Source organism: Fusarium redolens, assembly GCF_020744475.1.
Source record: "Fusarium redolens strain MPI-CAGE-AT-0023 chromosome Unknown BKA55scaffold_41, whole genome shotgun sequence".
NCBI classification, from domain to species: domain Eukaryota; kingdom Fungi; phylum Ascomycota; class Sordariomycetes; order Hypocreales; family Nectriaceae; genus Fusarium; species Fusarium redolens.
In genome coordinates, this window is record NW_025763704.1 from 38,816 (window position 1) to 53,972 (window position 15,157).

The 15,157-nt window shown below is 35.3% G+C and overlaps 2 protein-coding genes across 2 annotated transcripts; both read right to left on the bottom strand.

Annotated features, from left to right (window-relative positions):
* Positions 1-10,227: 10,227 nt before the first annotated feature.
* BKA55DRAFT_600410 (uncharacterized protein) lies at positions 10,228-11,649 on the bottom strand (the record flags this gene model as incomplete). The annotated part of the gene is made up of 4 exons (XM_046196520.1): positions 10,228-10,875; positions 11,053-11,155; positions 11,207-11,469; positions 11,596-11,649. The coding sequence occupies 4 exons, from the start codon at positions 11,647-11,649 to the stop codon at positions 10,228-10,230; spliced, it is 1,068 nt and encodes a 355-aa protein (XP_046040856.1).
* Positions 11,650-14,216: 2,567 nt separating this feature from the next.
* Positions 14,217-14,864, bottom strand: BKA55DRAFT_744741 (uncharacterized protein; the record flags this gene model as incomplete). The annotated part of the gene is made up of 1 exon (XM_046201609.1): positions 14,217-14,864. One exon carries the CDS (start codon positions 14,862-14,864, stop codon positions 14,232-14,234), a length of 633 nt encoding a protein of 210 aa, XP_046040857.1. The 3' UTR covers positions 14,217-14,231.
* Positions 14,865-15,157: the final 293 nt, after the last annotated feature.

Genomic DNA, 15,157 nt, shown 5'->3' on the forward strand with positions numbered 1-15,157 from the left:
ATAGTTACTTATATTACTCCTCCTTTATATCTTATATTTTAGGAGTATTAATAATAATAGTTATAGATTCTAGCTCCTGCCTCTTATTTCTTATTAAAGGCTATTTCCTTTTTCTAGAGCTTATTTATTATTATAGTTTTAGTAAGGATATTATCTATTTTGCTAGTTAACTTAGCTTTCTTATTTATATTAGGGATAATTACTATTTCTTATTATATTATTTCTAAGACTTTTAGTTATTATTATTTATTATCCTTCTTTTATTATTATTTTTCTCTTTAATTTTATTAAAAGTATTCTTTTTATTTTAAATCCTTTATCTTTTTATAATAATAGTTATTATTAATTTAATTTTTATAAAGTCTTTATTATTCTTATTTTTCTTCTAAAAGCGGTTTTCCTTTCTTCTTTCTTATAGTTTTAAGTAATAGTTTTATAAAAGTTAATTTATAATATAAAACTATATTATATCTGCTCTAGGTTATTACTAAAGCTTAAGTTAATTTAAGAGGTTACTTACCTTAGTTTTACTATTAGGGTTTCTGCAGTTTAAGGCATTATTATATTATATATCTAAATTAGTTATAGTTATAATATTTATATTAAGATATATCTTATTTTCCTTTATTACCTTACTATATAGCTCTAAGTACTATAGGTCTTGCTTAGGTTTTATATAAAGTGTTATTTTAGTAATTACTTTATTATTAGCCTTAGTTTTAAGAGTTACTTTAATTATTATTATTATATTACTAGTTAGGGTAATATAGGTTAAAGTTATTACCTTATTTATAATTAACTCTCTCTCTTTTGCATTTATATTATTATTTATTAATCTTAATTACTATAATAATATATATAATTAGACCTTCTTTAAGTTTATTAGCTAGGTATAATTTATCCTTAACTTCTTCTTTTAATCCTTTATAATAGATTTCTATTAAGGCTTTATTATCTTATTTAGTCTTAAATATAAGCTATTAGAACTTAGTAAAGTAGGCTATATATAACTTAGTTTATTTAAGTATAAGTAACTTTACTATAACTTATTGTTTTTTATTAACTATTTTAAAGTTATCTTTAAGGGCTTATTTAAAATTTCCTTAGTTTTTAAAGATATTCTAGGTATCCTAGTCTTATTATTCTTTTTTATTTTTAAAGAAGTCTCTTAAAATAGGTTTAAACTAATCCTTTATATCTCCTTAAATTAGGCTTATAATATATAGGAGTTTCTTTATAAAGGTATTTAGCTTATTCTTATAAAGGCAGAAGTAAGCCTTTATTTAAGTTAGGAATAGGATTATATTAGTAGCTTAGCCTCTAAAAGGTTCTAACTTAAAGGGCTTAAGTACTTTACCTAAGTCCTATTTATTACTGCCTTTATTAATAGTTATAGCAAGATATACCTTTACCTAAGCCTATAAAATGCAGATAATATTATAAAGTTATTAGACTTTAGCTATTATCTTAATAGTATTAAATAGTACTTTTATATAAAGAGGTATTAAATTAGTATTATTAAATATCTTAATAATATAATATTACTTAATTATTAATATAATATATTTTAAATAAGAGCTATTAATATATAATAAGTTAGGTTTTAAATAAGTAAACTAGTTTATATTAGGTTTTATATTTATAAAGTTATAAGGTATTATATTAAGTAATTATAAAGTATTATATCTCTTAATAGTAAATAAAGTAAGTTAGGCATATTTAGGTAATAAAGTCTTATTAATAGCTAGTAAGCTAAGTTCTATTTATTACTAAATAAATATATATATATAATATAATAACTTATAGTATTATAAGTTAGGCTTATAGTAAGTTATAAGTTAATATTATAAGCTATATTATAAGGCTTATAGGTATTATAGGGTTTATTTATAAGTTATTATGTAATTAGCAGGATTATTAGTAGGTTATATATAATATAAGCGCTTCCCCTTATTAGGTCGTAATAATAGTGCCTCATAGCTTTAAATTTATAGGGCTAAAAGGTATCTTTCCAGTAGGTATTCAACCAGCATTAAGATCTATATAAGGTCTTGGCTAATATAAAACAGGCTTAATTAATTATAATATTAATACTACGGTATATAACTTATAGCTAGGCTTTTATAATAGCCAGACTTAGCAGTGCTATATTATATTATTAGCCTAATAGATAATCTTTATTTTATACTAGCTAGGGCTTCCTTAAAATAGCTATAATAATCCTAAGTAATTAATTATAAAATAAGTAAGGCTATCTTATATACTATAGCTATAAAGTTATTTTATTCTGCTTAATATTATAACTATTAGCCTAATAATTATAAAGCTTTAAAGGCTATATATTTAAAAATAAGTAAGGCAGTTAATACTTTATTATAAAAGTAAATAACTAATAAGATTAAGAATTAATTAAGGAGGGGGAAATCTTTATTCTATATACTAGTATTAGTAAAGCCCTCCTAAATTACTATAACGCAGTTACAAAACACATGCAGTTACGATATTAATTTACATATAAGCGCTTAAGAGGTAATATCACTTTATACTACTAAAGTAAAGCTATTTGCAAAGGTTATAATAAAAGAACAAACTAGCTAATAAGAAGGTATTATCAGGCACTTTTAATTAAAAAAACAGGCAGGGGATTAAAAATATTATCCCTCTTTTAGTAAAAGAGGAACTACCAGGGGTATAAGCCAATAAGAGATATAGAATTTCCTCTTTTAGTGAAATTAGGACAAACAATAAGGATATAGATAGGAAGAGGTATCGAGCAGGGGACAAATCCGACCCTGAAATACTTGGCATAGCGTATATAAGGTTCCTCTTTGCAATAACAGGAATTACTAGTACTTCTATTATAATAGAAATTAGGCAGGCAATAAAGTACCTCTTATATAGGCATTTTAATTAAATCAACCCTGCTATTAGTAAGGCGAGGCTTATAGGCACTAAGATAACCCTAGATTTAATTTAAGGATAGCATTACAGGTTATATCTTATAATAATAATAATATCTAAAGCAGGGTTTATAATACTAGATATCTACTAATAGCTAGAATCTCTGCCAAGCAGTTACTAGGTCTTTTAAAAGTTATAGAGAAGATAAGTAAGAGTATTCTAAGATATTTCCTTATCTAGTAATATAATCTAGGTCAGGGCTTAGTAATAGTATTATACTAATAGCGCTTTAACTAGGTCACATACTAAGTAGCTCGATTAAGTCAGCTAATGCACTATAGCCTGTTAATACTAAGTAAAGAGATTACTAAGTAGGGCATATAGCCTTACTAGCCTATAAAACTTGGACCTTCCCTATGCTATAAACTTTGGCTATCCCTAGTTTACCTGGTAGCCCTAATACAAGACGTTTCCCATAAGCCGTTTCACTTGACCCTTTATCTACTTCCTTAGCAGCTGCCTAGCAATCCTTTCCCTATTATATCCGCCACAATAACTGGCATAAGTCCTTCTAATCCGCCGCAGTCACCGGTGCACGAAGCAGCAGAAGCCGCTACTAATACGGCCCCAGTTAAAGTAGACACGCGTCCTGTATGCCTTCCCTACCCCTCTTCTTACGCTATTGCAATCTAATCACCGTTCCAAGGTTAATAACAGTAACTCAACCTTAAGTAGTGAAATATAAATCACCAGGTCCTTTTCAAGTCTATTACTTATTAAAGCAGATCAACCTACACTATATCTTTAACCTCAAGCGTCCTGAATTATCCTACTAAATTCAGTTAACAATACTATGCCTATAATGCGGACTGTAAGACCTTTACTAAGTTTATATAACTTTATATAACTTCTAATACTTTACAGCCTATAACTTTCCTAATAATAAAGCAGAACGAGAATAACTTAATCTAACACATTTACTTATAACTAAAGGCATTAGCAATCGCCTATTTCTAGCTCTAGTTAACTTAAATAGGTTAGTAAGGGTTTTAAATATCAGTATAGGGACAGGTATATATAGGTATTATATTCAGTCTTCCTTTATATTAATTCATACTTATAGAAATAAGGGCTATTTATATTAGTAAAGAGTATCCTAGTACTAAAGTATATAACGCTTTCCCTATATATAGAGTAAGAATTACTAATATTCTAGATTATTAGAAATAATTTAAGTACTATCTAACTTATATAGTATATTAATCCTAAGCTTAATATATAGTAATGTTAATAGAAGAAGGGTTCCCCTAAATATCAAGTTCGAGGTTAATAACATTAAGCAACTATAAGTCCACAATAAGTTTAACTATATTTTTTTATACTATATATTAACTTCTATCCTAAACTAGCTAAAGCTAGTAGAGAACGTTTTTAAGTAATTTAGCGCGAAATAAAGTAATAATACCTACTAATCGTTAATAGGTACCTTTATCCTAGTAGCTAGGCCGAATTTTAGGACTTTAACCTTCTCTACTATTTAGAAGATAGCTTAATCACAGATAATCATTACCTCCTAAAATAAATAAAACTATTCATTAATATGGCAAGAATAAAGCTAAACTGCAAGCCCTGCCTAGGGCCAAGACTTAAAGGGTAGATCAGGTATACTAGCTTTATAAATATTATCTACTAAAAGTTCCAATTGCCTCTAGGATCATGGCCTAAAGATCTACAGTTAAAAGATATAGGCATATATAATATTACTTAACTCTTAAAAGGCCTAGAGGCTTTCTTTCTAAAGATATTCTATAGAGTTCTAGGCATGCCTATAAATAAAGTCCTGGTAATATTAGCCCAGATACGTCAGGAATTATATACTTGCAAGTACTATACTCTATTTAATTTGTAAATCTACACCTTAAAGCCATCCTAGACTTCATCTAATATACTTAGTTATGTTATATATAGCCAGAAACTATAATTTCTAGTTAAGTCTTAATAGGAGCAACCGAATACTGCCATTACTCCTTATATCTTAAGCTATAAACCCATTCCAGCAGGTTTAAGCTAAAATGCAGTGTTATATTCTAAGTCAGCAAATCACATACACCCCATACCCTACAAAAGACAACGAAAGCATTCGTGCTATTAAGATATTATAGAAAGGTTATTACTAAGATTCTCTATACCTAACTCTGCAAGGTTATATAGTGCTTACTCCAGAATGCAGATATTACTAGATATCTATTATCAAGTATTGCCAGAAGTAGGAAAGTATATTATATATTCTAAATCAATTTATTTATATTAGCTATATATCCTCTAATCTATAATTTACTAATTTAGAAGTTATACCTCTATCTCTTTATGCCTTATTATTTATCCTAACCTCCCCTCCTCTTAAGCTTTAATTACCTCTGCCTCTTATATTCATCCATTAATACTCATTAGCATAATGTTTTTATATCTTTTAGATATAATAAACAATATAGCCGCATGCATAATATTTTATCCTATCTAGTTCTTATAGCGCAAGATGCAGAATAGGTTTAATTATATTAGTTAGGTACTATAGATTACGTAGTTTATTATAATTACATAGAATATATCGGGATCTTTTAAATCTTCTCTACTAGGCCCTATCGATACTATGGCTTTAAATTATAATATCGTGTTTTTAAATAAGTAGCAACCTTATCAATAATAGAGGCAAACATATACTTAATAGATAAGAAAGCGGTATATTAAGAGAACGTAGGGATAAATTGCACTGCATGGTTCAGGTTGCCAGTTTGAAGCCGTCATAGTGATCGTCATAGTGACTTAGTTACTGATAGTAAGACTAAATAACGATTAAGCTTTAATTAATAATAAAACTATTTAGAGTATGCTATACCCCTATCTCTTTAAGCGGCATAAGGCTCCGGCAGGTCACTCGCCCCACATTGCTTACTAACAACACTAGTACCTGCGGGGTACGTGAAGTTCTCGTCAGACAGCTTCTTCATTCAACACAGCCAAAATCGTCAAAATCCTCATATAAATTGACCCTAACGCATCTTAATTAAAACGATGAGCTCCCAAGAGATACCTGATTATATAGATAATCACAGCTTTAATACCCCGCCTTTGAGGGCGGCTGATGACCCTACCGGCGTGCCTAATTTTCCGCCCGAAGAGGGCTGCGGTGATGATTTTCAACCTTTCAACCTAGAATATCGTGATTTCAAGATCAACCCTCTACCCAAGGAACCACTTGAATTATTCCAGCTTTTCGTACCTATTTCCCTTATACAGTCATAGATTAAATACACCAATAGCTAGGTCACTCACTTACTTGAAAATGGCATTATTGATAACTGGAATACCCCCCTTTCCAAACAGTCCCGCATTCTCAAGTGGGAAGGCATCTCCACCGCAACAGCTTATGTATGGCTTGGGGTCCTTATTTACCTAGGAATTCATAGGGAAATATCGATCAAAGACCATTGGAAGTCCCCTAGCCTAGGAGATCAGCGCCCTCTTCACTCAATCATCAAGTTCATGCCATTACGGAAGTTCGAGCTAATCACGAGGTATTTCCGCACTTTTAACTACACCAAGCTCGATGTGAGGGATAAGAGCGACCTTCCAAAGACCTTCCAAGCAGCTAAAGAGTGGTCTAATCACATACAAAGCATATCTATCGAGCTCTATTCTCCAGGGACTAACCTCACTGTAAATGAGTGTATGATCCCTTTTACAGGCAGATCAAAAGAGACAACAGTCGTCAAGAATAAACCCACGCCCGTAGGGTTCAAAGTCTAGGTTATCGCCCAACAGGGCTTCTTTCTGCAGTGGCTTTGGCACGTGAAGGCATCACCATACAAGGCTGTTATAGTCGAGCTACCTACACCAACGCCATATGGCAAGAAGGGAAAGCTACGGACCGAGATTCCTCTCAACAATACACAAAGCGTCGTGGTTTACCTACTAAAAAGGCTATCAACGCAGACACATCACGTCTTCACGGATAACCTCTTCTCGTCGCCGCAGCTCTTCCGCCTTCTTCGGCAGCTTGGCCACGGTGCCACAGGCACGGCACGCCCTAACTGCGGCATCACCACCGAGATAAAGCATATAAAAGAGACCGGAAAAGCTCCTAACAGTATAGCTTTGCAATATAATAAGGTATATTTAATCCCGACACAAGATAAACAGGTATGGATAGCTTTACCTGTATTTCCCTTACTAATTTGTCCTTTTCCTTGCTCCCTAGGTCATCCAAATCGCTTGGAAAGATAGCAGCATCGTGCTCTTCCTTTCAACTATGCTTAGCGGAGCCCCTCACAAGCGCATACCAAAAAAGAGGAAAAAGCCCGCCAAAAGAGGCACAAAGGCAGAGTCACAGCGCCTGCAGCAGGTCTTCAATGGTGATAGCTTCAAGATAATCCCTATTCCTACTATTGCCGCTCAGTATAACGATAAAATGAATCACGTTGACCGCGGCGATCAGATACGGTCTTATACAACATATCAGCACCGATTCCGGCGCGGTCCTTGGCAAGCGTTGCTTTGGTCTTTCCTCCTTAAAGTCGCACTTGCGAATAGCTTCATTTTACAGAAGAAAACACGGCAGCCTCGTTAGAAGCCCTATAGCACGCTTAAAGCTTGGAAGGAGTGCATTTATAATGCCATTTTTAACAGATACGCAACTGAAAGTCATATAAGGAAGAGAGGCCATACAGGAATAGAAGAAGATATCGAGGATACAGAAGCACGGCAAATTCACCTACAAAGAGATATCAATCATGTCCATCGGGGCATACATTCAAGCTGCCTAGCTTGCAAAGGCTTCCGGCAGGGTCAGGCCCGACCCTTTAAAAGGAAGAAGGAAAAAGGAGGTTATCTCCAGCCGATATCAGGAAATGAACGAAGGGTGCAGACCGTGTACGGCTGCAAAGTATGTGATGTAGCTATTTGTAACACGGCTGACTGCTAGTACTTCTATCACACGCAAATTTAGGTGTGTGAGAATGTACTTCAAGTAGCGCTCATTTTGATAGGTCCTATACCCCTGTCGTGACCCCGCCGGAGCTTTATGCCGCCTGAAGAGATAGCACTTTACGCGACAGGACGCGTCGCGTTCTGTGGCAAACCCCTGGCAAACCCCTGTTCTGATCAGCACTCTCCTTCCTGTATACAGGATAAAGTCAAATCAACTCTACACCCTGGCAATAATCAACCCTACTAGGTTTAAAGTGGGTCAATAAAACCAACTCTAGTAGAGTTGATTTGGTCATTAGTTACTAGGACCCAGCAACGTGCACGGGCCAGTTTTGTTGTATTTCGTCGAATTACCATCACGACTGCGTACAGTAGCGCCTTTTCATTTTATATGGGTTTTTCTATAAACTCTACTACAATTCATTGCACCCATTGCGGGTAGGATAGGATAGCTCCAATCTTATCGATAGCGATAAGATTACAATATAAGGAACATAATACCCCACCCATACGCGGTTCATCGTTGATCTAAGACGTTTCTAACATCGCCCTGCTTTTTGCAATTGCAATAAATATGAATTAAAATAAAGAAAACTTAATATTATTACCTAAACTACTTAACACAATAGTGCCGCCTGCTCTTCCACTTTATTATTATTAATTATCTCTAAAAGGTATTATAAACTTCTTATTACAGGAATACTTATTAGAGTCTAATCGCGCCTCTATTACTTATTGATTTTATTAAGTTATTAAGCATTTTAATGGCAATAATATTAAATAAGGTTAAGGCTAATATAATAAAGTAAAGCTTATTTGCTTTACTTATAAATATTTTACTAATTAAGTATCTAAAGATAATATTTTAATTATTATTTTTAAGTTTTTAAAACTATTAATTTTATCTAAAGAGGATATAAACTTTATAGATACTATATACTAAGGCTAATTAAAGACCCTCTTATATAAATTTACTAATTATCTAATTAATAACTTCTTTCTTTTATATATAGTTTTACTTTAAACTAATATCCTAGCCTATTACTAATACCTTAATAGTAAAAGCCTTAACTAAAAAGATACTATAACTAATACTAGTATCTTACTTAGCTATTATAAAAACCTAATACTAAAACTATATCTTTTTTAGGATACTAAAGTATCTAGCTAGTTTAAGAGGTACTTGCCTTATATAAGACTAGTATTACTGTATTATTTTATAAAAGTTTAATAAAACTAAAGCTCTAAAGCGCTTCTAGCAATATAGCAGAAATAAGGCTATTAATTAAGATAGTATTCCTTTAGCTAATCCTAGGTAAAGGTTTAACTATCTAGAGGTTATATATATTTTTCTATACTTTCTTATTTAGCTTAACTTTTTTAAAGAGCTAGTAAGAATTTAAAACCTTATAATCTTACTTTTACTAACTCTATAATAGAACTTTTTAAAAGTAGTAGTATTAATAATACTTAATATATTTAATAGTAATATTGCCTATTTAATTAAGGGAATTAATATTAATTATTTATTTAATACTTTAATACTAACTTTAAGTTATTATATATCTTTTAATAACTTTTATATTTATTTTAAGCCAGTTAGAGATATACTATATATATATTATATAGGCATATTTTTACTGCCTAGTCTTATAGAAGATATCCTAATTACTTAAACCCTTTTCCTTATTAAGGATAAGAGCATTAATTTACTATTATCTTAATTCCTTACTATTTATTATATTATTATATATATCCTATACCTTTCTACTACAGGTAATTATATTAATAAGATACTAAGTAATATTAAGGTATTTAGTATTTAATTAGATAGGTCTACTAATCTATCTTAACTACTAAAACTAAGACTTAGTAATTAGGTAGTTAAAGAGGTTTATAGATAAATATATATATCTAAAGTATATTAATATTTAAAGATAATTTTTAATTAAATAGAAGTAGTATATAAATACCTTAATATTAGTAATAAGTTTAACCTAGATATATACTTATCTAGAAGTATAAATATATATATAACTACTAATATATAGTTTTTATATAAGTAAAAGATATAACTCTATTCTTCTTAAGAAGTATATAAGCAAAATTGCAAGGTGAATTTAAGGAGCTTGGCTTCTCGGATACCAATGATGGGCTAGAGTAAAGCAACTGCCGTTAGAGTCTACTCGGATATGCTTACTATTAGCAGACTTTCAAAGCAACTTAGCCTCGAAAGTATTAAAAGAGTTATTATAAGCTTTCGTGCCCTTTCTTAACTTGCCTTATATATTATTAAGCGCGCTCCTTGTTTAGAATTCTTTTAAGCGTTATTATAATACTCTACTTACTAATTAACATATTTATAGCTGCAGTAAGACTATCGTTGCCAACCACTTCAATATCATCAAGTTCTGCCTTACTAACACTATTCTCAGCTTCCCTCTCGGCCTGGCTCGACGTAATGCACAGCCTCTCAAGATTTAGACTACTCCAAACAATCTCAATAAGCCAGCGCCAGGATGTCAGAGCCCCACTAAGCTGGATGTTATCTAGATCCACTGTTTCAAGCGTTCGGTAATGCCGCATTAGCAAGATTGCTAAGTCTTCTGCCGCAGTATCAATACAGATAAGACTTATCCTCTTCAGTGTGGGAATATAAAGCTCTTTGGCGATCTCGGAGAATCGTCCTGCCTTATCCCGAGGCTGGAAGTTAAGCTCGAGATCAGAAAGCTTCGGTAAAAGATACATAAACCGAATTAGATCAGGTCCCCACTTCCTGCCTGCAGTCGTGTCGTCTAGAGGAGACTCTGGATCGAGTGAGATCCGGAGTTGGCGCAGACTGGCAGGGGAAGACTTGGATAAGATAGCAGACGATGGGCCCATAAGCATGAATGGGTTAATCCGATTTGCTTCCATAAGCATCGAGTTAGGTTCGATGTTTAGGAGCTCGACCGAAATCCCACTAGCTGCTATGGCGGTAAAAACAACCTGGATGATGTGGTGGACTTATCGGATGCTCTCCTTCGACTGGAACGTGAGTCCCCTCTGCGGCAAGATGCCGATGCGGCGTCTCAGCCGCCTCAATCCCCAAGCCTATATGCTGGTGCTAATGCTGATCTCTCTGCAGCGTTTGAGCCGTGCCAAGGCTTGCGTCAGGCATTCCACGTCATAACCGGTCCGCATCATATCTGCCTGATCATATAGATGTCTCTGGTACTCTCTCATATTGAGTTGCTCCAGTCGATTTCTTGTAAGGCTGCCACTTTCGCTAATATCATATTCGCTCTCTTGTCCAGATTAATCCCCTTGATTGTCATACTCGTCCCGTTCCTCCTCATCACTTGATTCGACCTCTGCATTGTTAATGTGCCACTTTTTGTACCAATCGTCATAGTCTATGCCGTGTTCGACCAAGGAATCCGGAATAACCTTGCCCTTTAGGCTTTTCATCATGCTTTCATACTCACAATACGGTAGCTCAATCTCCTCCACCTCATCGAGCGGTAGCAGATAGCTGGTGCAGATTTCAACCTCCCGCACTGACTGACTAAGCGATTCACTTTTTAAAATGCTCTCAAGACACTATAGACTTCTCCGTTCGAGCATAGCCACACGCATATAGAAGAAGAACTCGGTGACGAGATGAGCTGTTTTTGCCTTAAGTTCCTTGCATGTTTGCCTAAGGGAAAGCCAATCTCTGGGATAGACTTGTTTAAGGATAAGGAGAGAGACTTCATTAGGAAGCGAAAGTAGACTGGCCATGGCTTAACGAGGACTTCAGGGACGGAGCTGTTGTGAATGAAGAAATCGTAAGCAAATATACGGCATAACTTTCTAGGAAGGTGTTGAGAGCCCCGCAGATAGGTCACGTGTGTTCTGGGAGGTAAGGTATTGCATTCGAAGACCAATCAGCGTGCACAGGTAAAAAATTACAAGCAGTACTTAGTACAGTAGAGGCAGGCGGCAATTAGGAATAGAAGAGTAGGGTTGCAAATCCGCACTAGGCGCAAATCAAAAGTTAATATTCTGGAAGAATAACTAATAGGTAGATTAGGTTGGACGATTAAGGCTGTTTACTAAGGCCCATTGTCTTCATTAGCAAGAAACTTGTTACACGGCGATTAGGTATATGCTCCCTATATCTTAGTCTTAGTCAAGGGGAAGGATCTCTATAAACCATCAAAGACGGCTTTTACTGGTTAATATACTCTGTAAATAACACATATCGCGTCTTCTCACTAACTACGCATCTTACCATCAATTTAATTAATCCTGGTCTAAATGAAGTCTACCTCTAGCATAAATACAGTCTACCCCCTGCAAAATTCATATCTACTCCCTATTAGGTAAGCCGAGAAATCAAATTCTACTCCCCAGTACAAGCCAATTCTACTATAGGTTGTTTGACACAAATCAAATGATTTCTACGTAGAACTAATTTTAGTCTAGAGCACTAGGATAGTTACGATAAGGTGATTGGTGCAGAAGCGGGAATGGGCCGCATTCCTGATAGAAATACATAGTAGGCTGCTCTCGATGGCAGGTCCGTTGAGGTTTGTTCGAACAATTCCAGGATAGACACTAATTATTTTCATGTTTCGATGTTATTGAGCGAGGGTAGCAGCATAGTGAATGTTTTCAAGGTTCGATATACCATAGCAAGTTATAGTGCTAATGCTTAGCATTGTAATCTTGAACTGTTTAAACTTATAAGGATACTTTGGAGCCATTGTCTCTCTAACTGAGGCCAGGAAGATTATCCTGATGTTAGAGCTGACCTTGGTGGTTTCTTTGAGATTCAGAAGGAGAAGATGCATTAGGATGGCATATTATATATGATTTATGCCAATCTGGATCTTATAGCCTTCTTTAGTAAGACCCTCAAGTGTTATCATAATACCAATATTATTAACAAGGATATTAAGGCAAGTAGAGGATACCTAGAATTCATTTACAGTAAACTTAATGCTTAAGAATACGGCAAGATCTAGAGCTAGAAAGTACACTACATTAATTTTAGCTCCTTCATTTTGTAATTCACTAATAGTTTAATTGAATTTTGCTTTACTGTAGCAAGTAAGGAAGATCTTTATAGGATTATGTTTCAAAAGCTGCTGCGCACTTTTAACTCCCAATCTAGAGTGTCCTCCAGTGATTAGGATGACTTTGCTATTAAGCCTGGGAATATCTATCTCTAGATTGAATTTATTAGAGCCCATTCTATGTAGAGCACGTTAAAGCTTGAACTGGATAAGGAAAAAGATGGTACAGCAGGACCCTACTGAGAATGGGTAAAAGCAGATATTGATGTTAATATATTTCGTATCATCAGATTCGGACTACTAGTCTGTTTCCGTCGAGTTCTCTAAGTCCGATGTAGGTACTATATGCTCTCTCGAAGGGAACAAGTATGCTCTGGCTCATTAACCTCAAATCCATTTTCACCTGAACCAAGTGTTCTTATCAGTATATGCCATTTAGTAGCCTTTTCGGAGATACGGCGACATACAATTACGCTTGGAATAGAAGAAGATTCGAAAAGCCTAGTCATACGCAATCTAATGCAGGTCAAGAAAATCGGGGTTCGACTCAGTGTCTTAATGCTAGAGGGCTTCAATAAAGCCATCGAGCATCACATTGCGGTTTCCACCGACGTCCGAGGCAATAGGAGGGTAGGCGACCCAACTAAGAAATCGAGACCGAACTATCCCGATCAAAACCAACAAAGAGATAGTTCGATGCTAGGTGACTTACTGCATACAGTTAATATAGTAGAGTTGGTAGATAAGCGAGGGCAGAAACGGAAAGGACTGGATGACAGCGAAACTACAGGGGGTATGGCAGGCAGCTCACTGGGCTTTTATCCGCACACTATTCCAAAACCCTATAAGAAAATGAAAAGGTAAGAACATTACAGAACAGGTTGAAGAGCAGAATCTGGCTACTACCAAAGAGGTTAAAGTCGATCTTAGGTGTCGCTAGATCTGTCATATTAATAAAGTTACCAAGGCATCGTAAGTGCAGGATAATCTTTATTAAAGCAGGTTTACCTGAAGAAGAAAGGGAAACCTTAATTGCTGCTCCTTCCTTCACAATTCACAAAGCGGAAATTGCTACACACTTAGATTCGGAAGAGCGCGGTCTGCAGCATGGTTGGCACGGACCGTCATGGAAGACACGCGGCATGTTTCGTGTTCTTACTTTTGAGCCAAAATGGAAATGCGGCGCATTTCTATAGGGGGAATTCGGGGTAAGAGTATGGCAATTCTGATTGGTGCAGAAGGGGAAATGCGGCGCACTTCTACTCTACATGCTTAAGTAGAGGTTTATAGACGGGCTTCCCATTATTCAACACTGCAACGTGCATATGCTAGCTCTGGCTTTCCTAGTCTAGGGCTGCGGTGGGTAAATTCGAAGAGGGAGGTGGATGCCAGTAGCTCCTTTAGCTTTCTGAATCCGTAGGTGCGAGAGTCAAAATCTAGATGCCATTTCGTAATAAGAGACCCGACCTTCGAAAGAACGGCCCATCCCTCTTCATCTGCTGCTACTTCAACGGCTTCCCACAGTAAGTCAATTACCTCCTCATTAACCTCCCGAGTTTCAATCGTCAAAGAACTAACAGCTTGGGCGTCAATAGACGCCTCCTTTTCCAATCTACTTTCGACCCTTTTCCGCTTAGCCAGCAATGTGTGGACCGGAAGGGAGCTTGACGACGCGGATAGCCCTGCTGCGCTAGATGGCCCATCTGAGCCAACTGGTCGCGCAGATTTTGTTGTTGGCATAAGATTTTCGACGTAAATGAACCTATCGCAAGCTGTAACGAATGCTTTGGGAGACTTGCGCTCTCCACAGCCATAAACGACGAGACCAGATTCGCGAATCCGTGAAGCGAGTCGAGTGAAGTCGCTGTCACTCGAGACAATACAGAAGCTATCAAAATTTTTGGAGTACAGAAGATCCATGGCATCGATTATCATGGCTGAATCTGTTGAATTCTTTCCAGTAGTATATGCAAACTGCTGCATCGGCTATATCGAATTCTCAAGGAGAGGTGTTTTCTATCGGTTTAAGCCGGGACTAGTCCAATCACCATAGGCGCGCTTAACAGAAGCAGTGCCAAATTTGGCAATCTCTGCCAATATAAAGCACACTGCGTTAGGGCTGGTATTATCCGCATCGACCAGGACAGCGAGCTTAATGCTTTATGCGATAGCAGCCATGCTTGCGGTTGATACTATTTGCAAATAGTAAGTTAACTGATATATCCCGG